General features: G+C 45.2%; 1 protein-coding gene across 18 annotated transcripts in view; it reads left to right on the forward strand.

Annotated features, from left to right (window-relative positions):
- Positions 1-23,978, forward strand: part of Cacna1c (calcium voltage-gated channel subunit alpha1 C) — a 604,243-nt gene that overhangs the window by 425,091 nt on the left and 155,174 nt on the right. For all 18 annotated transcript variants that reach the window (XM_028753516.1, XM_028753517.1, XM_028753518.1 and 15 more), the window contains 2 exons: positions 17,222-17,380; positions 23,080-23,276. In XM_028753516.1, coding sequence (XP_028609349.1) covers positions 17,222-17,380; positions 23,080-23,276 — 356 coding nt within the window. The remainder of the gene's footprint in view (positions 1-17,221; positions 17,381-23,079; positions 23,277-23,978) is intronic.

Here is a 23,978-nt window from a genome sequence, read left to right on the forward strand (position 1 = left end):
GGCGTTTTGCACTGTCTTAGTTTCTGTACAGCTTTTGACACCGTGAAGAATGAGACCCCAGGGACCAAGGACATTGGATTACATCACCCCCTTTGCTCAGCCTTTAGCAAAACTTGGTCTTAGTCGGGTTTTCTGTTGCTATGATGAAACTCCGTGAACACAAGGCAGGATGAGGAGGGAAGGGTTGATCTGGCTTACACTTCCATATCTCTGTACATCATCAAAAGAAGTCAGGATAGGAACTAAAACAGGGTAGGAACCTGAGGCAGAGTCCATGGAGGGGTGATCCTTACTGACTTCCTCAACTTGCTTTCCTATGGAACCCAAGACTCTCAGCCCAACCAAGATTAGCCATTACACACAGCCTAGGATGACTACAACAGCCTATAGTTCCCTCTTGAAAGCCAAGTCATGCCAAGCGCTTGCCCCACTCAGAGCCCTCTGAGGCTTCCCTAAGCCACCCAGAGTGGAGGCTGGAGGCCCAGTCCATGTTGTCTCCCATTCCTCCCTTTCATCCTCACCTCCCTCTAGTCTGCCCAGCTTCTGCCTTCCTCAGCCTTCTTGACATCCCTGTAGAACTCCAAACTCTCTGCCGAGGCAGGTGCCACTCACATGCCTGCCCACCTTCTTTCATCTCTACTGAAGATGATAGTCCCTTCCCAGCACGTCCTTGCTGCCCTTGAAGCCGTTCCCTTCACTCCCCGTGTCCTGTGCTGTCTTGATGGTCTCACATCACATGCCACCTAGCCCATACTATTACGTCTTTATTCACTTGTCATCCGTTATCACCAGGGTCACAGTTTACACTATCTTAGTTCACTACCACATCCTTAGTTTCTACAGTGGTGAACGAGTGCTGTAGCAAGTGCGGACATTGTTTCAGACCCTCCCGATAAGTGCCATACCACATGGGAGCTAAGATTGCCTAGCTGTCCAGACACTGCTGATGCTGTAGGGCTCAGATGTGTGTATGCTGCATTTACTGGTCCAGAGTCTTAACTCTCAGTTGCACTGGATCTCCATGTCAATTATATATGATGTCTAGGGTGCATGTTTCTTAGAAGAAAAAAGGCTAATCCCATGGTTTACGAAACTTGCAGCTCTAAACTACGTGGGTGAGGGGCCCCAAAAGTTGCTGCTGTTTTTAAACATTTGTATGAAATGTGACTGGCTGCTTGACTGAAGATTATGCAGGGAGAGGGAAGACTGTGAGTATGGGCCTGTGATTCATCCAGCAGCCTCTTTTAGACTTACCTTATGGGAGAAGTTTCTGGCCAAGGTACAGACATGAATCTATGCTGTGTGTTCTCAAAGGTTCTGTAGTAGGAAAAATACTCACTAAAATGACATAGAAAATAAAAACTATAGATTCCAAAGAATATTTAAGTGTGGAGTAAGGAACATTATGGTGAGTAAGCTTTGGGGATGCCATACTTTCAGGAATAGGGACCATGGATCAGAAAGACTTCCTATAGCAAGTAGAACTTGGACTGGATCTCAATGGACAAACAAAGGAGTGACATACCAGGACATTGCAAAGAGAAAAGACAGTGTGGTCCTGGAGATGTACACCAGAGGGATTAGGAGCCGATTATAGTGAAAACCAAGCTGTCTCCACTGACGATGAAGTTTCATGTAATAGAAAGATGTGGTTGCTTTATAAAGACTTTCCTCTTTGTGAGGCCTCAGCTCTTTCCGAGAACGGAGCGCGAAGCATACATGATGTATGGATGGATAAGCCATTCGTAGCAAGATGCATGACACAGTATATGTGAACTATGACTACTGAGAGCAGTGATCCAGAATGTAGAATGTATATGAGGTGGGTATGCTTACTTAGGAACAATAAGCAGTGGTCCTTCCCACATGACCCTCACGTGTCCTTCTAGAGAAGACCTTCCAAGGGTGTACTGAATCAAGTTAGACAACAGATGGAAGTGTGAGACCATCCTTTAGGTTCATGAGGCCTTTGATAAAAACTTGTAGCAGCCTTGCTCTGACAGAAAAAGGAATTTAAGAGCTGTCTCCATTAAAGAGGGGCACCAACTAGGCTCCATCCCCCATGATCATCTGGGAGCTAGCCACAACACCAGGCAATGGGACACACTGGAGATAATGGGCCTCGTAGTTTATAGAGAAGAGGTAGGGGTGTACATGGAAAGATGTGGACTTTTAGGCTCTATGTGTACTTGGGTCACCAAGACATGCCAGCCCTAGCCAGCATAAATCCATGTATAGACTAGCCCCACACTCAAGAAAGCAGTGAGCAGCATCAAGAAATGAACAGGGAGCAGACTGAGGTGGACATGGAGCACCATGGCTGTAGGCAAGCCCCTAAGTAGCTACTGCTGTCCTCTGGACTGCCTCAAAGAGAGAGATAACCAGAGCAGTTAGTTACAAGGTGTCTGGACTCATAGTTCTTGAACCGTAGGGAGGGTCATGAACCTACCAGAGACACAGCTGGCAGAGTCAAACCAAAACGGACTGGAGCAAGACACCAGAATTCCTTTTTCTACTCTTGTTGGGAGAACAAAACTGTTAGTTATGGTTTCTTAGATCTTCAAAGCTCCCCCAAACCAATGTGTTAACTGCTTAAGCTCCAGCCTGTGGCACTATTTGAAAGTGGTAGGCCTTTAGGAGGTGGGGCCGGGCAGTAAGAACTTTGTTGCTCTTCAGCTATGCCCTGAGTGAGACAGCACCATGAGCTGACTGAGTGTCTTCTGTCTTGCTCTCCTCCCACAATGCACTGTGCTGCAACAGACTCAAGAAGAGCAGGGCCAATTAACCACAGAGCGAGACCTCTGAAACCATGAGCCAAGATAAACATCTCCTCCTTAGGCAGACCCTCTCAGGTCTTTTCTCATAGCAACAGAGAGTGACTGACAGAATCTTTGACTTAATTTTTCTGCTACAAGGGCTAGAGCGATAGCTCAGTGATTTATACCACTTGTTACTTTTACAGAGGACCCAGGTTCAGTTCCTAGCACCCACATATTGTCTGACAACTATCCCTATCTCCATTTTCATTTAATTCTATACCCTCTCTGACCTCCCCAGGCACCAGGGGATATACATATATACAAACAGGCAAAACACCCACACATGTAGAAGAAAATAAATACATCGTAAACAATAATATTTAAGATGTCTGCTACAAAAGCCAGTAATTCACCTGTGTGCCTAGTTCCCAAGGGGAGGCATGCTTAGCCCGGGGACCTATCTGTAACTATGGTACCTACTGTCTGCCTCAGTTGGTTCCCTGTTGCCTTCTCTCCTTCCCGGCCTAGGGATTAGTAACCATAGTGTAGCCATACTGCTGAGCCCACGCTCCTCATGACCAGCCTGGTGGAACTGTCTTCTGTTTCTTCATGGTCTAGAATCATCATGACTCAAGCCACCATCCCTGCTCCCAGTTTTCAAGACCCAAGGGCATTTGCTTTCTAGTAGAGAGAGGGGGGTGTTCAACCTGCATAGGCCCTAGCAAACAGTTGATTCTACTCAGAATCAACCTTGCAATAGAGCCCAGCCTACCTCCTCTACCCTTCGTTCCCAGGAAGCAGGGGGAATAACTACATCTTGTCACAATCATTTGCCTTCTACCCTTCCTCCTGAGTCAGAATGTCCACCTGGGAAGCAACCATGGCTACCTTGTCAACCAAATGCCCACTATCCAAATGAGAATTCTCTGGCCACCAAATTCCAAGGCTCACACTATCATAGAGCTCTCTGGTAGCAGCAGACAGGACTCAGATTCCTATGCTGTCTGCAAGAGTCTGCCAAGGAACATGGCGAGCCCCTAATTTTGTAGATTCTGTAGAGTCCTCTGTGCCTCTAACACACATTTATGCAAACACGCATGCACATACAACACAACATTCATACCCGTCTACCCTGTAGCAAGAGGCAACCAAGAATGGTGGTTCTCAGGGTACTCCAGAGGGCAGCTATGAACAGCGTGGTTTTTCCACAGTTCACATAGGTGACTTCCTAGACAAGCTTCTGTGCACATCCCTGGGCATGGTTTGTTTCAAAGAGCCCCATGAAGGTCCTGATACTGATGTGGCTACCATGCAGAACCAATGGCTGCAAGGGGAAAATGCTGCTCTTTCTCCTGACTTGACTCCAGAGAGTCCTGTCCTGTGCCCCGCTGTTTCCTTAGCTAAGCATCTCTCATCTCCTTCCTTCCAGGTTCTCCCGTGGCACAAGCCTAGGCCACAGCCCTGGCCCTAGCTCCGCTGCCCACAGTTTCTCTGTTTCCTGCTCAGCCTCAGTTTCTCTGTCTACAAACTAATAATCTGCACACCACAGATAAGAACAAGCCTTTTCCTGGTATAGCCCTGTTCCCTTCCAGCAATAAAGTCTTTTAAGTCCACCCCTGGGCAAGCCACAGCATTTGTAAGAGAAAATGACCGAAAGGTCACAAAGTTAGTGAATTCATCCAGTGAACATCTCGTGCCTTCTCAACTCTGCTGTCATGGAGTTTTATAAGAAATAAATAGCTAAGCTGGAGAAATCAGATTATTTGGTAGAGCAGGGTAAGAGGAGAATATCAGTCACAAACAATACATGCCACCAACAGCAAAGTTAAATGTATTATGGAGTACAGCCCTTGCCCAGTAATGAAAATACACATTTCACACGAGAACCAGGTAGCAGGTGGTAACAGGACATGGTCCATTCAAAGCAGTGTACAGCCTCAAGGTAAGCTTTACCATGGAGAGCTGGATTCGGTGATTACCTAGCCCAGTGAGCTAGGAAGCAGGGACATTACCCCTGATTTATAGGCAGGAAGGATAGCCTCCAATGCTTTACTCTAAGGAATGCAGGGAGATGGGCACTGAAGGTTATGCAGTCTAGAAGGATGCTCAGGGCTGCCCCACCCCACCCCCAGCAGAACTGGCTGGAGAGAATGAGGTAGCTGATAGTCACGTTGTGAGCACATTTGCATTTCACGAATTCCTCAGTTCCCTGGGCTACAAGGGATGATGAAAATGGGTCTATTGCTGCCTCTGGGTTCAGTGCTGAAGTTGGCCTGCAGGCAAGCAGAATGTGGATCTGTGCCTGCAGTGGGCAAGCTACTTGACTTCCATTTGTCCGGGAGTCTTCAGCTCTCTTCTCTGTGAGAGAGTTAAACTAGTTTATTCTTAGACTCCTGAGCACTGTCGTTTTGTATTTTGAAAATAGAGAACAATAGTGATCTAAGAATTATTCTTGAGACGGTAATTTCGGGACTTTGATAGTCATTGGCAAGGTGTGACCTCGTGCGCATCTCCCCAGTCATCAGACGGTTCAGAGGTGGGAGGCATGCCACATGATAGGTCAACAGGCATGATCAGAGGTGGGAAAGGCCACATGATAGGTCAACAGGCGCAATTGAAGGTAGGAAGAATGCCACATGATAAGTCAACAGCCACGATTAAGCACTGCTGTGTGTTGAGGACTGGCAAGTGGCATGCCTTCACAAAGGCCATGTGAGATCCTTGAACCTCCCGAACTGCAGCTCCATGACTCATCTCTGTGCCTGGCCCTCTCTTGAAAATCACACACATGCAAATCAAGCAACCCATAGCAAGGTATAGCACTTAATTAGAACAAATGCTAACAATAAAGTTCGCTCAGACTTCATGCCAGAAAGGAAAAGGAAGAGAGAATGAAATGAAAATTCAGGGAGGTGAAAGTTCCAGGAAGGGGTTGATGAGCTGAGTGTGCATTCCATGCCTTTCTCACACTCATTCATATACCTGATTGGTGCAGTTACTAGCTAAGCAAACAGTGGCACCACTGCTTAGGATGTGAAACAGAGAGGAAAAGACTAGAGTCTCACAATCCCCATCAAAAGCAAAAGCGTACTGGTGACCCAAAGACTCCCTCTAGATCCTACCTCTAAAGTCTCCACCACCTTCAGTAAGACCGTCCCAGGGCAGTAACGCGTGGGCCTGTAGGATGTAGTCAAGGCTCACACTATGCCAACTTTTCTGAGGTACAAATGACAGTCACTGAAACTAGCAGATCTTACAGATATAGGTGCGAATGTTGTAATCTTACAACTTTATGATAATATACTTTCTTTAGCACTTCTGTCCTGTGGTTATACATATTTTATGATCACTCCCCATATTACTGTTTCACAATCGAATGGCTCAAGTAGATTACGGAAACACAGTGTTTTATGTGTGCCCCTGCTTACCTGTCGTTTCTGGGTCTCCTGCTGTAGAAGTGAATTCTGATGTCCTCGAACACTGTTGTCTGCTCCATTCTCATCCTTAGTTCTGGTGTCCTACAAGCACACACGTTTGGCCATCACGTATTGTTCCATTTGTCCTTAAAGCTTAGTTTAGTTTTTCCCCCAATTCTTCTTTGGTCTGTGTTCCACAGATTGGATAATTTCCTGTCATTCCATCTCACCTGTCTTTGTTTGTTTGTTTCTTCTGAGGGCTATCTCTAGCTTCAATGTGCTTATTCAGTGAATTTCTTATTTCCGTCTTATTTCAGCTCAGTGGCTTTTTAATTAAATTGGATCCTCTTGTTTAGTTCCCAAGAAACTATGGCATGCTTCAGTTTAATACAATATACTTGTCATTCACTAGATACGTTTTCCTGTGTGTGTGTGTGTGTGTGTGTGTGTGCATGTGTGAACATAACTATTTAAAAATATTTGTCTGTTAAATGTAACATATGCAGTCTCATTTTTTATTGGATATACATCACATGTTCCCATTTCTTGGTTTATTTGGTGATTTTTATGAGGTCTGGAATCTGCTATCTTCCTAAGCATTTTAGTTCTTCAGCAAAAAGCTTAGTCTCTGGGCTTGTATAGACTTGGTTTTATGCTGGTTGGCATAGACCAATTGAAAAACCACGTCCTTCAGCCTTCAAATCCCATTTCCCCTTTGCACTTAGTTGGGTCCTGGTTTGAAGATTTGTCCTAGTGAGTCTAAGTTCAGGGACCATACCATAAGGTTCTTGCCCCTGAAGTGTCCCTTTCTGACACTGGAGTCGTGTGCTAAGGTCTCACTGACATGTTCACTTAAGCTCTTCATATGAGAGGGCCAGAGCTCCAGCCTCTTACCACTCTTCTCCCCTCCCCCACCTGATGCCCCCAGCACTGATTATAATATCTGTGGCACCTCCATTCTGCCCTCCCCCTGAGTGGCTGCCATCTGATGCAACCGGGTAGTTGCACTGGCACATGTATAATCTTGTTCAAAGCAATTGCATGCACACTTCTAGGGGTCCTTATCTCCTACCTGCTCCTTGCTGTTGTCCCATCAAACTGTTTTAGCTTCTCGTGTTCCGATCCAACCCCATTGTACTTGGGCAGTGGTCCAATGGACTTGGGGCTCAGGGAAGTGTCTGTTCACTGTCAGAGTTAGGATGACTGTGCTCACCGAAGTATCTCAAAGATTCAATCTTACAGACATTATGTGTACTTCATAGAAACAGCTGCTCCATTAGTTTGTTCAGCTTTTTAAATGTTTATGGTGAGATGGCTATTTGGTACATGGTACTCTGAAATGTGTAGAAATTGAAGTGTCCTTAATTTAAATTACAAAATGAATGATTCCTCTGTTAACGGTTATAAAAAATATTCTCATACATTCAATATTGCATATTGATTTTTTCCTCACAAATTTATTGCGAATTTATTATGTGTAAGGCAGAGCAGTAGCTTGAGGATAGAAAGAGTAGAATTTCTTTCTTAAGATAATTATAAAATGTCCATTCAGCTAATTTGAGAACCAAAGAGGGATTTCTCAAGATGGTGATGATGTGTCTTCACTGTAAAGACACTGAAAGCCAAACCCAAGGGTGACTTGGTTCATCAATGGCAGAAGGCAAAATAGCTTGATTTCTCACAGATCTAAAATATACATTTATTATTGTTATTTCCAAGATAGATGGCTGGCTGGATAGATAGATAGATAGATAGATAGATAGATAGATAGATAGATAGATAATTTCTCTCCCATGTAGTCATGTGTAAAGACCAGTGATTGATGGTGGAATATCTTTCCTTATTCATTTCTCAACCTTATTATTTGAGATGGAGTCACTTACTTAGCCTGAAGCTCTCCATGTCAGCTAGACTGGCACTCCAGGGAACCCTCGGGACCTGCCTGCCTCACACATACAGCACTGGGATCACAGGGTCGCTCCATCACACCTGGCTTCTACATAGGTCCTAGGGACCCAAACTCAGGCTCTCAAGTTACACAACAAGAGCTTTACCTGCAGTGAGCCAACTTCCTAACCTGAAAACATATAGGCAGGATTTTTTTCTTTTCTTTTTTTTTTTTTCCGAGACAGGGTTTCTCTGTAACCCTCACTGTCCTGGAACTCACTCTGTAGACCAGGCTGACCTCGAACTCAGAAATTCACCTGCCTCTGCCTCCCAAGTGCTGGAATTAAAGGCGTGCACCACCACTGCCCAGCTTATATAGGCGTCTTTATTGTATGACTTTTTTTTAAGTTTGTCGGGTTTCTATCTCTATGAAAATTTTCAATGGCAGAGTGTCTATTGCTGTGTTAAGTGGGCCAGAACGAGGAAGTGATGAGCATTTTGTTTAAACTTCTTAAGAGAATGAGTAGATGGTGCAGGATCACCATGAGGGGACAGTAACAAAGAACCTGCTTTTCCAGCACCCGAGCCAGAAGAGAGCTATGAACACTGGGATAGGAAAGTATTTGTTAGAGAAATATGTATAAAGATGTAAAAGACTGGCTTGGTGATTGAATCAATTTGGTAATGCACTTTCTGTGCATTTTTTTTTAAAAGAATGAGAATTTGAGATGCGTGTAACCAGACTGTCTGCCTGCCTTCCTGGCTAATCTTACTGTTAGACTATCATTCTGCAGACAGCCAAGGTATGGTCCTAAGAGAACCTTCTAGAATCTGTACATACATTCAGAGAGTCGATTCTCTAATTCTGAGAGTGAAGTCTGCAGGAAAACAGCAAGGAGACCCTGTGTGATGTCATTCTTCAGAAGAGCAGGCTACTTTTGCTTTTGGCAATGTCGTGTGAGGTAATTCGGATCAACTGCCCGGATGAAGACAGTGTTTGATATGCTCGGAAAACATTCTAAATTGTACACCACTAGGGAAGGATGCTTGACAGTAACAAACACGAAAAAGTCTCCGGAGAAATACGACACCATCAAAGCTGTCAAATTATTTTGAAACGCAGTTTTGTGAAAATAAGGCCTAGCTCATTATATAAAATAGCTAGGTACACACGGAAACAAAATAAATAAATGAAAACGAACAAAAACTGTAGACAATAGAAGGAGATGCATGGGAGACCCAGGTCCTGACCTTATTCAGCTACACGATGTGGAATGTTGTTTATTGCATTTAAAGACAACAAAGACAAGGTCAGGCGTTCCTCAGAGAACCTGAGGTTGTGAGAAAGAACCAGATGTAGGTTTAGAAGTAACGACTATAAAAGCTAAGATAAAAAATTTTCAAAGTAAATGTTGACACAGCTGAGAACAGAATTATCGAGCTGTAGAGAAAATGGAGAAAGAAGGCTGAGGTTCAACAAGAATCAAAAACTGAGAAGTCCAGAAAAGTAGAAGATAAAAAATCAGCGGTTATTAAATGTTTCTTCTATGTTTATTCATGATGATTATTATATGATTAATTACATCTTAACTTGTCAAGGCAGTGACCGTCTTGACATGATGGGAGACACCGACTGAGAAAGACACAGAATGTCTACAGAGCTGGGGATGGTCTGTGTCTTGTCCTGAGTCGCAGTTGGCTGGATGTTTGGCCTATGATGAATGACTCTGTGTGATGCCTTCACTCTCTGCAGTCTTTTTAGAAGAATAAGAAACAGTAGGAACTAATGCATGAGCCCCCAGAAGTTGCCCGAGGGGGTTTGCTTCTACTCTGCGTATATCACAAGGATACAGTGTGCAAGCAGCAGGAGGAGGGAAAGGGTGGCACCCTTGGATGCAGGGACTTCTGGCAGATTAGAGCTGTCATGGGAAATGTACTATTAAGAGCCATGAGGCCTCACTGAGGGCCAGGGGACAGAGACCTTCACCTGGTATGGCACGGTGTATATGGGGGGGGGTTATGTAGCTCATTTGTGAGTTTTTGTCTGCACACTTGCTAAGGAGTGTGTTTCAGAGTTTTAGCTTTTAACTTCAACTCTACCATTGAGCAAATATATAGCCGCGGATAAGTTACTTATTACATCCAAACTTTGGTTCATTTTGATTTAGGAGGGCTGCAGGGAAATTCCATGGAATGATAAGCATAACAGACTACACACAGCGCAGCAAGTGGCAAATCTTCAGGAAGAGAGCTGACTTTGAATCAGCTTGTCTCCATTCTTCCATATTCAGTTTTCTTCTGATAGCAAGATTCCTTTTATGTCCTTTTCTCTGAGCCTTTCTTCCTAGTCCAGGTTGCCAATATAACAATATAAAAGTCCTCTGAAGGTGAGTACTTTAGTGACCCTTAATGTTTCTAAGTCATTAGGTAGCACAGTAACCACCACCCTTCTTCCCAGGGGCACAGCTGTCTTAGTGTTCAACAACTTCCCTGCAATAGGAAGACTCTCCTAGAAAGAGAACACACTAGCATTTCTAAGCTCACTGTGGCTAGTACTTCTTAACCCAATAGAGAGAGAGCTCTTTTACTCCCTATTTTCTTTCAAAAGCCATTAGAAAAAAAAACATATGAGACTATTAAAAAGTGTCTATTGTCCCGTTCGCTAAAGGAAATTGCAGACTTCAACTCTGGAGATTCATCATATCTCTAATTTCTAGTGAGTGTAAACAGGTACCTATAGATCAGAAGCAAGCATAACCATAACCTGTAGGGCCTGTGAGTAGCACATCCATCAGTGCTGGTACCTCATGTACTTTACACTGGGTTCACTACCGCTTTGGGATGAGGACCTACAGTTGACTAGTGAGTTAGGGTCAGAGATTATTTGTATTATCACCTTCTCATAAAGGACACTATTGCTCGCAAAGCTCAGCAGGCTTCCAAGTAAAGCAACTCCTGCCAGCTTTAATGGATTAGTGATGGTGTCACAGGTCTGGCACTTTGACCCCTACTCTAGCTCGTCTCTGCTTCACCTTGCTGTCTCTCCACCTCTCCACACTCTGCTGTATGCCTAGAGATGCCAGCCACAGGCACTATCCTAGTAAGCTGCCTCATTTTCCAGCTTCCAGTTGGGTTCAGTGGATGGAGAAACAAGTGAGAACTCAGTGGAAGGGAAAAAAGTACTCCAAGATATTTTGTGCTGCCAGAGCCTTCCTTGAGGGCATCACCAGGTGGTCTTTGCCTCCTTTCCCTGTCACCAGGGAACCTCAGTCACCTCTCAGGGTGGGAGTGATTACTGCCTCCCCTAGGATATTACTCTGCCTGGGATGGTGGGACATTATAGGAGAAGCGTTAGGAGAGAAGGCAAAGAAAACATTTGTGTAGATTTTGCCTTGGCTTGGTGGTGACTACTGAACTATTTTTTTATATATTTTTATGGATTCTTTGAGAATTTCATACTATGCCATATTTGCCTCCTGAAACTCCTACCCAATGTTGGGGGTTCGTTCTTTCTCCTCCCTCCCCCCTCTCTCTTCCTATTTCCCTCCATCCTTCCCATTATTTCTTTCTCCTTTTTGTCTTTCTTTCATCTTCCTTCCCTCCCTCCCTCCCTCCCTCCTTTCCTCCCTCCCTCCCTTCCTCTTCTCTCTTTCTTTCTTTTCCATCAAGACCAGTTTGTGTTGCCCTAACACTCTTTACTATGGGGCCTGCCCTAGAATATGGTCAGTCTACCAAGGGTTATACACTTAAAGAAAATTCACCCTTCCTTTCCAGTAGCTATTAAATGTCAATATCTCCTGGGCTGGGTGGGACTTCATGCCCACCTCCCTGTCTCCATGTTGGTATTTCATTTGACTTAAGCTTGAGTAAATCTTGTGCATGCTGTCCTAACTGTCACTTCCACTCATAATTCTTAGGACTACAGTTAGCTGGCTCTGCAATCAGCTGGCCACATATCTGTCTCCCTATCTAGCTAAAAACTGCCTGTAGCCAGGCCTACATCTTTGTGCTTCCAACATAGTCTGCACTCAAAAAGGTCTTCGAAGGAATGAGTAAAGGAGAATTAATTGTCCAGGTCAAAGAGAACTGAAGCTTCAGTTGTGGAGGAAACAGGGTGAGAAGTGATTTTTTTTTTTTTTGGTTTTTTTTTTTTGGTTTTTCGAGACAGGGTTTCTCTGTGTAGCCCTGGCTGTCCTGGAACTCACTCTGTAGACCAGGCTGGCCTCGAACTCAGAAATCCGCCTGCCTCTGCCTCCCAAGTGCTGGGATTAAAGGCGTGCGCCACCACCGCCCGGCTTTGAGAAGTGATTTTTAAGAAAAGGTATAAGCGTAAACAAATAGACCAGGAGAGAGTGGTGGGGGCATAGTCCTGGGCTGGCTGGTGAGAGGTGAGAGGTAGCCCTGAGCATGCTGTAAAGGCGGAATTGGCAACGGTCAAGGCCACTGTCAGAAAAAAATTATGCTAAGTATTTCATACATTCATACTGTAGTGTTGAATGTAGTCCTTGGTCTCATCCATAACTCTGCTAAATATCTCTTATTGCTGGTGCTCACCAGTATGTCTTCCTGTGCCATCCTCTTCAGTGTCCATATGTTCAAAACTAAGTAAACAAAAAGCATTGTAAGTAACTCTGTTGGTGCAGTAAGTATAGTAAGCCTGTAGTACAGTCGGGCTAACAATCTGTTTCTCAGTATCCAGCATGGACATTTCATGCTTTACTAATTAAAGTGTGATATTCCCAGAATCAACTCAGACCTACCCCAGTATTTGAACTGCTTTAGAGCATCTGAGGAAGGCTGTGGATGCAGTTGCTGGGGCTCCTGGTTGACCAGCTTCTCGGGACTTTGCCTTGCACAGTGGTGGCTGGATTAGCCGCAAGTAGCATCAGTAGTTGCTACAACTTAGTTGGAAACGTAAACTCATGTCCCACCCCAGAGAAACTGAATCAGAATAGTCTTTGGCTCTCAGTGCCACCATCCAGTATCTGGGCCCCTGTAAACAGGTCACTTCCTCTCTCTCTCTCTACCACTTTGTCAGCTCTGGTTTATAGCATCTTGTTCTCAGCGTTTTGACCAGAAGGAACTAGAATAATTGAAGTAGAATAATGACAGCTGTGCCCCAGCTCGGGTGTTCTCAGGACACGATTTGTGGTGTCACAGGGCTTTGGTGTGTCGGTAGAATCCTTCTTCACCCAGTTTTTGCAGTCCTCCAAGCCCTTTCACAGGCACACACTCAGTCAGTAAGTGGGCTGCCCCGAGGATGCTGAGCACACAGGTATGTTCTTGGATGGGTTCTGTTCCTGGATGCTTCCTAGATACTTCCATCCTGTGGTTATACCAAAATAATTATCCCCATTCTCCTCACAACAAAACCTTAAGTCATGTGACAATCACTGACACCAACAAGCCCCCGTCACCAATGTCCTTGTCCCATCCCATGAGTCTTATCTTCTAATGTAACACTTTCAGTTTTCCAAATGGTCACAGTGCTTGCTGGTGTGCCTGCTGACGACCTGGTCGCTGGGTCTGAAGACACCCTGAGCTTAGTGTTATTTCACTCTGTGAGTTCTGCTACATGCCTGAATACAGAGATGAGAAATCATGGTGACTCCAAGAGGCTCTTGGACAGGGCAGGCAGGGAACAGCATTTTGGGCAGGGAAGCAGCAAACATTGAAGCAGAGAGGCATGAAGCCAGGGACCTCCAGATGGCTGGGCATGCTCCTGGACTGTAAGGAGAAACTAGGAACTGTAGAAGCCAAAACAGCAAAGGAAGAGGTGAACTTGGATCTGTAAATGACAGAGATCACTGGTGTGCTTTCAAAAATGACATCTTTCAGTGCACCCTTCCTTAGGGACTCTCTACATGCTGGGTAAAGACAGGGAAGACATGGAAGTTGGGAGGCTGATTAACTGAACACTTCAGAGGATAGTGAGGTGGGAGTGGGGGTGGGAAGGATGTAGGGCAGTCACATACTGAAGTCCCCAAACATGCATGAGGTTGAGACAGGGAGCCATTGCACAACCCCCCAACTTCACTTTTTAATTTCTCTTTCATAAGTATTTTCTGAGTTCTCAGTGATTAGCATGTATTATTTATTTAGTAAAATCATTTATGTATATCTGTTAGTAGTTCAAATTCAAGCTAGCAGGATTTGGGAACTGGTTGGCGGGAGAGTGTGGGGAATGCACCCCCAACCCCGGGCCAATGCTCGGATGGATGGCATGCCCACCATCAAGGCAGGAGCACAAGTAACAGAGCTGCCATTGCTGAGAGCTGAGTGTAACCATGGACTTCTGTGACTTCCAGTTGATACCTTCCTAGATGTTGGTGTCCCATGGTTCTGTAATTCACCTTTCCGTCCTACAGCAACTAGACAACTGACTCCATTACTGTAGAGCCTGGTACTGTGCTGTAGCCACTCAGAGGACACTCTTCTCATGCTGTCAATAAATGTTTACCAAGTGCTCAGGGAATTGACTTCACAGGCAGACCTTGGTGACTGGAAAGGGGAAGAAACAATCCCCGTGGCTGTGCTGAGTGATGGAGGTACAGCTGCCCCATCCTTAGCAATACTGTATCTGAGAAATGTGCATCAGGTGATTCCATCATCCAGTGCACATCCTCCAGCACACTCACACAAACCTCCTTGGTCCAGGTCAGTGGCTGGAGAAGGCCTCTTAATACAGAGATGTAACAAGTGCAAGATGCTCTACTTACTGAGGGTACCACACAGCACACTGTATACTCTGAGTACTTTAAAAATAATTAAACATAGTTTTACACTGATTGATTTATTGGGGTGTGTGTGTGTGTGTGTCTGTGTGTGTGTGTCTGCACACATGTGGAGGTCAGAGGACAACTTGTGAATATTGGTTCTCTCGTTCCACCATGTGACTCCCAGGGATCAAACTCTGACAGCACAGTCAATACATTAAGCAGCCACATAGCCATCTAATGCCATCTTTAAATATCACACACTGATAACTGCATGTATCATGCTTTGACTGTCAGAGGAAGCACCAGTCACGTGAGGGATACATGCTTGCACAGTGATGTCATGACAGTCATGTCAGTAAGCATTAAGCACTTTTAGTTCCTTTAGAATCCTCTGGTACCACATGTTTTGTGACACTTGACTGAGGGATCTTTGAATCTGAGTGAAATGCTGTTTGACTGAATTCTAAAGAAAGGAACAGGGCAGGGGCCAGATGGAGAGAGGGACGGGTTGGACCCTACAGAGCTTTGTAGGTCACTAGGACATCCTTGTCTTGCTTCTAAAGAGGCACTAAAGGTTTTGGAGTGGCTTTTTGTGTGGCCCATTTGGCTTCAGCCCAGATCACAGCTCCTTCTATGTCTGTCACCTGTCTGTCACTTGACACTTGAAGCTGCTGGGGCTAGAGGCCTGATCCCTCCTCGGTGGCCTGACAGCCAGATATGAGGTTCCCAGCTTCTGGGAGGAGCAATCAGAAGGCCCCTCTGCACCTTTCAGCCTCTCCTGAAAGTTGCTGTGCGGCTCAGCTTTCCTCATGGCTTGGCAGACTTTAACGCTAATGTGTGTACAAATTGCTAATTAATGGAATCGTTTGGATCTGAAAACATCTTGCTCTAATGGGAGCTGCAAAGTGCTCACATTAATTCACAGGTAAAATTATTCTGGCTTTCTTTTCTTATTTTTTTTTCTTTTCATCAGCTCGGCTTAATAGCTGGGGAAAGTTCTTCTAATTAGCCTCATGGAAACCACTGGCCACAGCTCAGAGCTGTAGTATGTGCTTCTGAGCTTGAGAACTGTGAGCAGCTGTTGTTGTCCAGGGAACGGGGCCACAGACAAGTACCAAAGAACAGAAGAGAAAGACCTTGGTGTCTGAGGGGATAGATAGGGAGAAGGTGACATGCCCTATGAAGACACTAAAAATGAACCAGCCTCATGTGTGACTCACAAGGGGCTTTGCCCTCCCGTGTGTGCTAGAGGGCCCTGTGGGATGATGTTCTTCCAGGCTGCCTTCACCCTGATCTCCTGTGATGTGGGCACCTAGTGTACTTGCTGTTCACAGAAAGCTAACAGAACGGCCCTAGCTTCAGAGCATCCTGTTATTAGCACCTGAACACTCTGCTACAGCCCCTTCCTGGCATCATTCCTAGTGAGCACGCTCAGTGCAGCCACTAAATGCCCATCCTTTTCTCCCATGGCAGAGCAGAACAAGCTGCCAACTCTGGGGTTCCCTGGTAGGATGAGTGTTCTCTACCATGCTGTCCATTCACTTCTTTTCCTCTTAATGATATCTGGATAGAAATAGTTTATTCTTGGTGAAAAGTACAGGACAAAGTTTGCCGTTGTAACTACTTTTATGAGTGTGGCTCCAGGGCACTCTGTATATTTGTGTGAGTGTCATGTACTCTGCAGAACTTTCTTCATTCCCCAAGCTGAAACTCCAGGCTGTTAAATAAGAAGTCCCTTTTAATAGAGCTTTTGAGCTTAACTTTCAGATGATGTGGCCCCTGGTAGAACTGCACAACACCCAGTGGTCCCCTAAACTACTACTAAAAAAGTGCCTTTAGAGCTATACCCTTGGCTCTGATACATGGTTCTCAGACATGCCCTGCTGGTAAGGTAGTGTCTGCATTGGAAACTGCACCCTCCTGGATTCCTTTCCACCAGGCTGCTCTATGTTCTAGAGCAGGTGGGCTGGTGGTAGGCTCTGGTAATCCACCACAGAGAAGCCTGAGATGACTAAGTCCTGTGAGGCTGTGGTTAGTCACATTGAGTTCTCATTGTACTGAACGCCACTCTAGAACAAGACACACTAGGGTGTCTCTGAGATGGGCTATTTAAAAAAAATCTTAATAGTTACAGATAAAAACAACAACACATTCTCCCCCTCAGAAGTACAGCGTCTGCTGCCGGTCCTTTTATTTGAATGTGCCTCCAGGACAGATTTGGAGTCAAGCCAACCTGAATTTAGATTCTAGCTCTGTCACTCATTGACTGTGACCTGGATCCTCTGTTTCCTCATCTAAAGCATGGGACTAGTGACTCCCATTTGAGCTGCCAAGAAGATTGCAGGAGGTCCGGTTAGAGCGGTGCCTAAGGCCACACTGGCTCAAAAGGGGTGGCGGAGGTTCGGCTGCGGCTGCTACTGTTGATGCTTTTGTCGCACAGGTCTGCAGGTGGTCCTGAACTCCATCATCAAGGCCATGGTGCCTCTGCTGCACATTGCCCTTCTTGTGCTCTTCGTCATCATCATCTATGCTATTATCGGCCTGGAGCTCTTCATGGGAAAGATGCACAAGACCTGCTACAACCAGGAGGGCATAATAGGTAAGAGGCGGGGATCTGGGCAGCAGCCACCCAGGGGGGTGTCCCTGCCCCTCATAGCTGCTTTCCCTTGGAGCAGATTGCTGTAGCCACCTGTGCTCTAAAACTGGATGAGGCGTTCGGTTTCCCCATACTTCAGACCATGTTGACATGAAAGGCAGGGGTCAGCCTTCCTTCCCTCTCATTTCCAATTTCTGCGTTCACTACTGCAGATCTCTGTTCGAACAGCAGGTGTAAGCTTTGTCCGGCAGTGCTAATGCACCACGTAATGGACCGACACAACTGGAGAAGCAAGATTAAGCACCCACCATTCATCAGTTTCTTACACCTGAAGCAGATTCTGAGTATGTAAGCTGCCACTTCGAGCTGATGAGCATGTGTAGCCAGCAGTACACCCATGTGGTTGAGCATCCAAACCCTTTAGGACGTCTGTACCACCCGACTCCCCAGCGCCATCCATCTTTCTACCCTCTTAGAGCTGTCCCTCGCTCCTTGGCAGTTACTATTTTCTTCTTCATCAAAAGCAGAAACCCAGGGTCCCTCCCTTCCCCAGAGTAGATGAAGAGGCTGCCATTAAATAAGCCCCTTGCCACAGGTTCAGCTCTATGTCACAACCATCCATCCTGCCTTTATGAGCCTCCCCTCTTTATGTTCCTTCCATCAGTCAGTGTGTTTAACCGTCAGCGCTGGCTCATTAAGCACTTTCTTAAGTGGCACCAGAGTTGGGGCTTACAGGATAAACCCCACACTGCTCTCTTATGTGGCTAACATTTCAACTTGACCTTAAAAAAATAAAAATAAACAGGCGCTAGAGAGCTGGCTCAGCAGTGAAGAGCACTGAGTCTTTCAGAAGACCTGGGTTCGATTCCAAGCAGCCACATGGCAACTCACAACCTTCTATATCTCCAGTTTGGGATGGGATCATATGCTTCTTCTGTCCTCCAAGGGCACCAGTCACCCAGATGGTACACAGACATACATGAGAGCAAAACACTCAAACATATAAAAAAGGAAAAGAAAGCATTAACTTTTTTCTCTCTTAAAAAAAAGTGGTAAGGTTTTAAATGGATATATAAAGTAGTCTAATATGTATGTGTACACACACACACATACATACATGTATGTGTGTATACAAACACATAACATTGAAAATCCCCATTCCAAAGCTGTTGGCAGTGCTAATTTATATTATTTCATTTTTACAAATAGACCTGTCATTCTCATCTGGGCATTATTAAGGGGAACAGAGAGCATATGTCTGCAGTGCTAACAATGGAGGCTTCCTTCCTCTCTGTCTCCTAAATCCAGCGGTGGGTGATGGTGGCGCCAGTCTGTATGACGGAGTGAGATGAAAACCATATACCCAGAAGCCAGCATCAGTACCTGGGATACAAAGGGTGCTGTGACTAGGCGGACTAATGGCTTCTGCAAGGTTGCTCAGTCATTGTCACAAGGTCACAGTCAGACAAACAATGCCTATGAATCTGTATTTACAGAATCAGATTATTTTTACTTTTTCAAGAAATTATGTTTGAGATAAATTATTCACCCTTGAGAATTTTCAAGTTATTTGAGTTGTAACTGTGTGAAATTGGGTGACAATTTAAAATGTTAGCTGATACATAAATTTTAATAGGAAGGGCAACTTCTTGCCTTCAACTAAAATTCAGAGACATTCAACCTTTTTAGAGAATATCAGCCAACATAATGATCAATTGTCTCCCTTTAATTCAAATCCTTCTTTTTTTCTCAATTGATCTGTAGCTAACACCAAACCAGTAACTTACCTAACTAGCCTGTAGCTATCCCTGAACCAGTAACTTATGTTAACGGTGCAGCTTGGTTGGAGTGCCCTCAGAACTAACTATAGCAACTTATACAGTTACGTTACATAATCAGTGGTTCACTGGACCCAGACTCTGCAGAGGGACAGAATCTCCATGATGCCTCACCAGTTTGGCAGTGACCAATGGTCTGACACTCATCAATTAGACTGAGGAAGAATTCTGTCATAGAACCAACGACAGCAGCTGTGCCATGCCACCAAATACTGGTATGCCACAAAGCCGTGGATAGCTGCTTACAGGCTTTTAGTCACCTCTGTCCTCTTAAAGAGAAGATGGCAGACATCTCTTCTCCTTCTGCTGAGGGTTCTATGAAGAAAATGTAGCTTTTAATAATTGTGACAGTCATAGGGTTTGTTACCAGGCCTCGGTGTCTCCAAATGACAAGAAAATGATGAACATAGTAGACAAAGAAAACAAGATGGTGACCTCTTCCTAGGGTATACCAAGAGGCCCTGTAAAAAGCCATCTCCAGCACTAGAGACATTCTTTGGTGCCCTTAGGAAGAAGAGCTAAGTTGGCTTCAACTTTTGGAGGAGTGAGCTGAAGGTCATCCTGTCCTTGATCATGAACAGGACCAGGACAATCCCTGATCTATCTCGTGCACCCTTCCATGGCGCTCGTGACATCATCTCTGAGATGAGTTTCATCTCCATCCTGTAATGTCAGAGGCCGGTTAGTCTCCTGGGTGGAAATCAAATAAGTCAGGATATTGGGCTGTGAGAGTAACGTCCCTCAGGAAGGTAACATGCGACTCCAGTAGGAGCCAGAGCCACTACTGGGAAAGGGGCCAAAGATGCCTGGCTGCAAGCAGCCTTAATCTAGAACAAAGCAGTTGAAGTTCCCGCCTTCCTTCCTCCTCCCACTGTCTGCTCACAGCCCAGAGTCTTCTAGATTCTCCCAAAAGAACGCCATTTGGTTCCCACAGGTGAGAATCCCCACGGAGGAAGAGGGAGACCCCACAGGGATCTGGTCTCATTCACATTCGTAGGCTAGGAAGCAGTCCACGGACCCTTCAGACCCAGCATCAGTGGGTTTCGGGGTTTTGTAGAATGATTGTTGTTTTTGTCTAGAGTTTAGACACTAGCATATTTTTTGCCATGCATAGATTTTACAAAAGGCTCAGTGAATCTTTGTTATAGTTTTAATCTTCCTTTTAAACTCTGATATTATTTCACAGACTGAATTTTATATTCTTCTAAATTTTCTAATCCATGTTTCTTGTAAGATCTGTGTAAAGAAGCCTTGGTGTGCCTAGGTGCTATTGTTCCGAATTTAGGCTGTTCTTTCTGTGTTCAGTGTCCAGTGCTGACTGTCCTAGAAGAGTCTGTTTTCTCCCAACCTCTCCAGCAACTGCAAGGCACCCCTCCTGGTTGCTCAGCAGATACACTGCCATATGCCGATACCTTTTGTTTCTGGGTGTCCCATCTGTCCAGTGGATCTGGAGCCAGGGTGCTCGAGAGCTCTCCCCAGCACAGTAATTACCCCTGAGACTGGCACAGAATTTGTTGGCTAAACCTAGCAATGGAATCACTACCATTCTACTTTGCCTTCAAGTTGAGATCTAAAAATGTAATTGCTGTTGTCTTGGTGGTTTAGAACCCTGCTGCAAGCTCCCCTGGGTTTCTGGTTTTTGCTGAAGTTGAGTCCATTTCTAAAATCTCCTTTATTTTACCAAAGACTTAATTTGATCTTTCCACACCGACTACCTTCTCCAGTTCTGTTCTGAAATGGATAGCCCCTGTGGCTTTATTCCTCCATCCCCACATCCCTGTTTTTCTCCCTAGGACCTCTGACTCTTTGGAAGGAAGCCAGGACATCTTTATGGTTATGTTTATTTCCCTTGCCCTGGGGTGCATGTCACTAGGACCTGGTGATCTGTGGGTTCACATTTTTCAAGGGTTTCTTTTTATAGATACCTATTTTTACTGGATCGTTACTGCTTCTTAATTGTTCTGTGATTTTTTTTTATTATTGTTCAGGGAAGATTTAAAATAGCATAGCAGCCTTTGAGCCTGTGGATGATCTTCCTGAAGCTCGTTCCCTTCCTTCCTTTATCCATAAGATCATTGCCCCTCCATGTCATTTTCTGCTGATATATATCTGTAAATCTCCAAGTATGTCCTCCCCATGAGCAGCCAGAGCTGGCTTTGGCAGTGGCACCCACCTTCCCTATCTCTACAGTTTAGGAACCGACGATGCAGGACAGTCAGCCTAGCAGCCACATTGTAAATAGATAACTGATGTCTTTATGCTACAGATAAATAGAATTATAGAATGCGATAGAAATGCAAGTTTCCCTTTATCTTTTCATCATCTCCTTTGTCCGCCCTCCCAACTCCAGAAAGCTGTTCCAGAACAAGAATGGAATTAATGATCTGTTTGGTTCCTGTTTGTCTCGTTTCTCAACTCTCGTTTTTTAGGTGCTTTGCTTGGCTATTTTTAACGTATTATTTAGGTTTAAAATAACTTTCATTTCTCTTCTTTCAACAGCATTAAATCCACATCTCTAAGAAATTTGACAATTTTAAAAGTCATAAAAAGTTGTAACTAGGGGCAGCTCAGTTCAGCTATCTTAATACATAGCCTCTGGAAGCCAGACCGTGGGTAAGAAAGTGGTATGGATAGCCTCAGATAGCTGAGCAATCAATGACCTAGACTTGTCCCCTTGGTCACTGAATACAGCACTAGGCAGAAAATAAGCCAGGAAGCGGCTTTGTTCTGAGCAGTCCAGAGGCTGGGAGTGAGCCAGATGTCTATCATCTGGAGAACGGATAAACATACAGGGCTCAGTCACACAAAGGAGCAGACCAGACTAAAGTGCAGCAGTGTGCTTGAACCCAGAAGCACTGTGCTTAAAGAAGGATGAAGAAGGAATGGGCACACAAAAGGCCTCTTCCCATGTGACGTTATTTACAGGAGACTTAAAGGAAAGGCAAGCTATGAAGACAAGAAAATAAATCAACTTGTTCCAAGTTGGGGCCAGAAGAAAGAGTGGACCACAAGCAAGCACATGGGGGTAGTTGGGAGTGACATAGAGGAGGAAGTGATAGGTGTCACTACTGTCCCCAAGAAGATACTGGCACATGCTTTCAACCACAGCACTCACCTCTGTTCTCCTAAGAATCCTCTTACAATCAAGGGTTAACATTTCTGAGGCCCTCTTTTTTTCTTGAGAGTAAACAGTTCCAATTAGAAGCCATAGACGCCAACAGCCGTATAGCCAGTCATCTTCCATAAAGAGCCTGTGTCCCCTGGGCAAAATAATCACCCTGTGATGGTTTGGATCCTTGTAAAAGAAGAGAAGATTCTGGGCATCTTATTATCCCTAAATGAAGAACCACAGGCAGATTCTCTCTGGAGTTAGATTTTCGCCATTGTCAAAAGCAATTGTTTGTTCAAACGTGGGTCTTCTGTTTGTTCTTGCCGTGATTCTCTATAGCAGCCAGATAAAAACCCTCAGTCTCCCAGACTCAGTTCCTTATGCTGTCTTCTGTTTTCCAGAACAATTTACACTTGAGACGAATGCACTGTTATCACTGTTTCTGATTGGCCACTTGGACATGCTGCCATGCTATGCCCGAGCAGACAATACCTTAGTGTCTGTGAAATCAATTGTGGTGTTCCCAACATTCAGTTGAAAATACTGACTTACATCATTGTGCCCCTGAAACGAATGTCTGGCCTTGCATGGTTTTAATCCCCATGCATGGGTGCTAACCAAAATGTGTGCAATTGCTGCAGTAGGTGCTCGCCGGCCTTATCCTATGACTTCTCTCTCTAACGTCTTTTCTTCATTCTCTACCCATCATTATCCCTCCTTCCCTCCTTCCGTCTCCTGTTTCCTTGGTGGTGGAGATGTTCCGGCAGAAGAGGATCCTTCCCCTTGTGCTTTGGAGACAGGCCATGGGCGACAGTGTCAGAACGGGACCGTGTGCAAGCCCGGGTGGGATGGGCCCAAGCACGGCATCACCAACTTCGACAACTTCGCCTTCGCCATGCTGACCGTGTTCCAGTGTATCACCATGGAGGGCTGGACAGACGTGCTGTACTGGGTACGCAGATGGGGCACTCAGAGGGCGGGTGCATGGAGGGCCAGAGGCTTCTTTTGACTCCTCACCTTCCTTCCCATGATATCGGGTCACCCGTGTCCACATAAGCTAAGGGGGTGATTGATAAACACCTTTGATTTGTTCCAGGGTTTTCCTGAGAAACAAAACATAACGTGTCCACTTCTGCAAGGTTTCCCTCACTTCAGTGAGGGTCATCTGTAGCTGGCTCACCACAGTATGGATCACTGGTGTGCAGCTGACGCTGTGTGGATGAGCTGGGCTACCCCTGGCATAAGGGCTCAATCCAGCTCCTCTTCCTGCTTTGTACTTCTTTCTGCTCTTAACCTTCTCCTGCCTCTTACCTAAAATTACCTGAAGGGGAGCTAAGGTAGAATACGCAGAGGAAAGCCAGGGCTAATCTAAAAGGAGACACCATAAAGAAACTGGTCTTGTATTGAAATGTGTAGCCGTGTGGCATGCTCTTATGTTCAAGACTCACTTTAGTCTTAACATATTAGACCACTCCATCAAAGTCTCTCACTGTCAGCCAGAGGCTCTGCTTCTTATGCGATGCATATTTAGAAATACCACATTTTGAGTGCCAACCCATCCAGAGCCTATTTCCTTTAACTTTAAAGATGCCCCTCATAAGCTCTAACTAGCCACCACTGCTGCTACCTTGGGGCCCTTGAAGTGCCGGTAAAT

Source organism: Grammomys surdaster, unplaced genomic scaffold (assembly GCF_004785775.1).
Source record: "Grammomys surdaster isolate TR1022 unplaced genomic scaffold, NIH_TR_1.0 125950, whole genome shotgun sequence".
NCBI lineage: Eukaryota > Metazoa > Chordata > Mammalia > Rodentia > Muridae > Grammomys > Grammomys surdaster.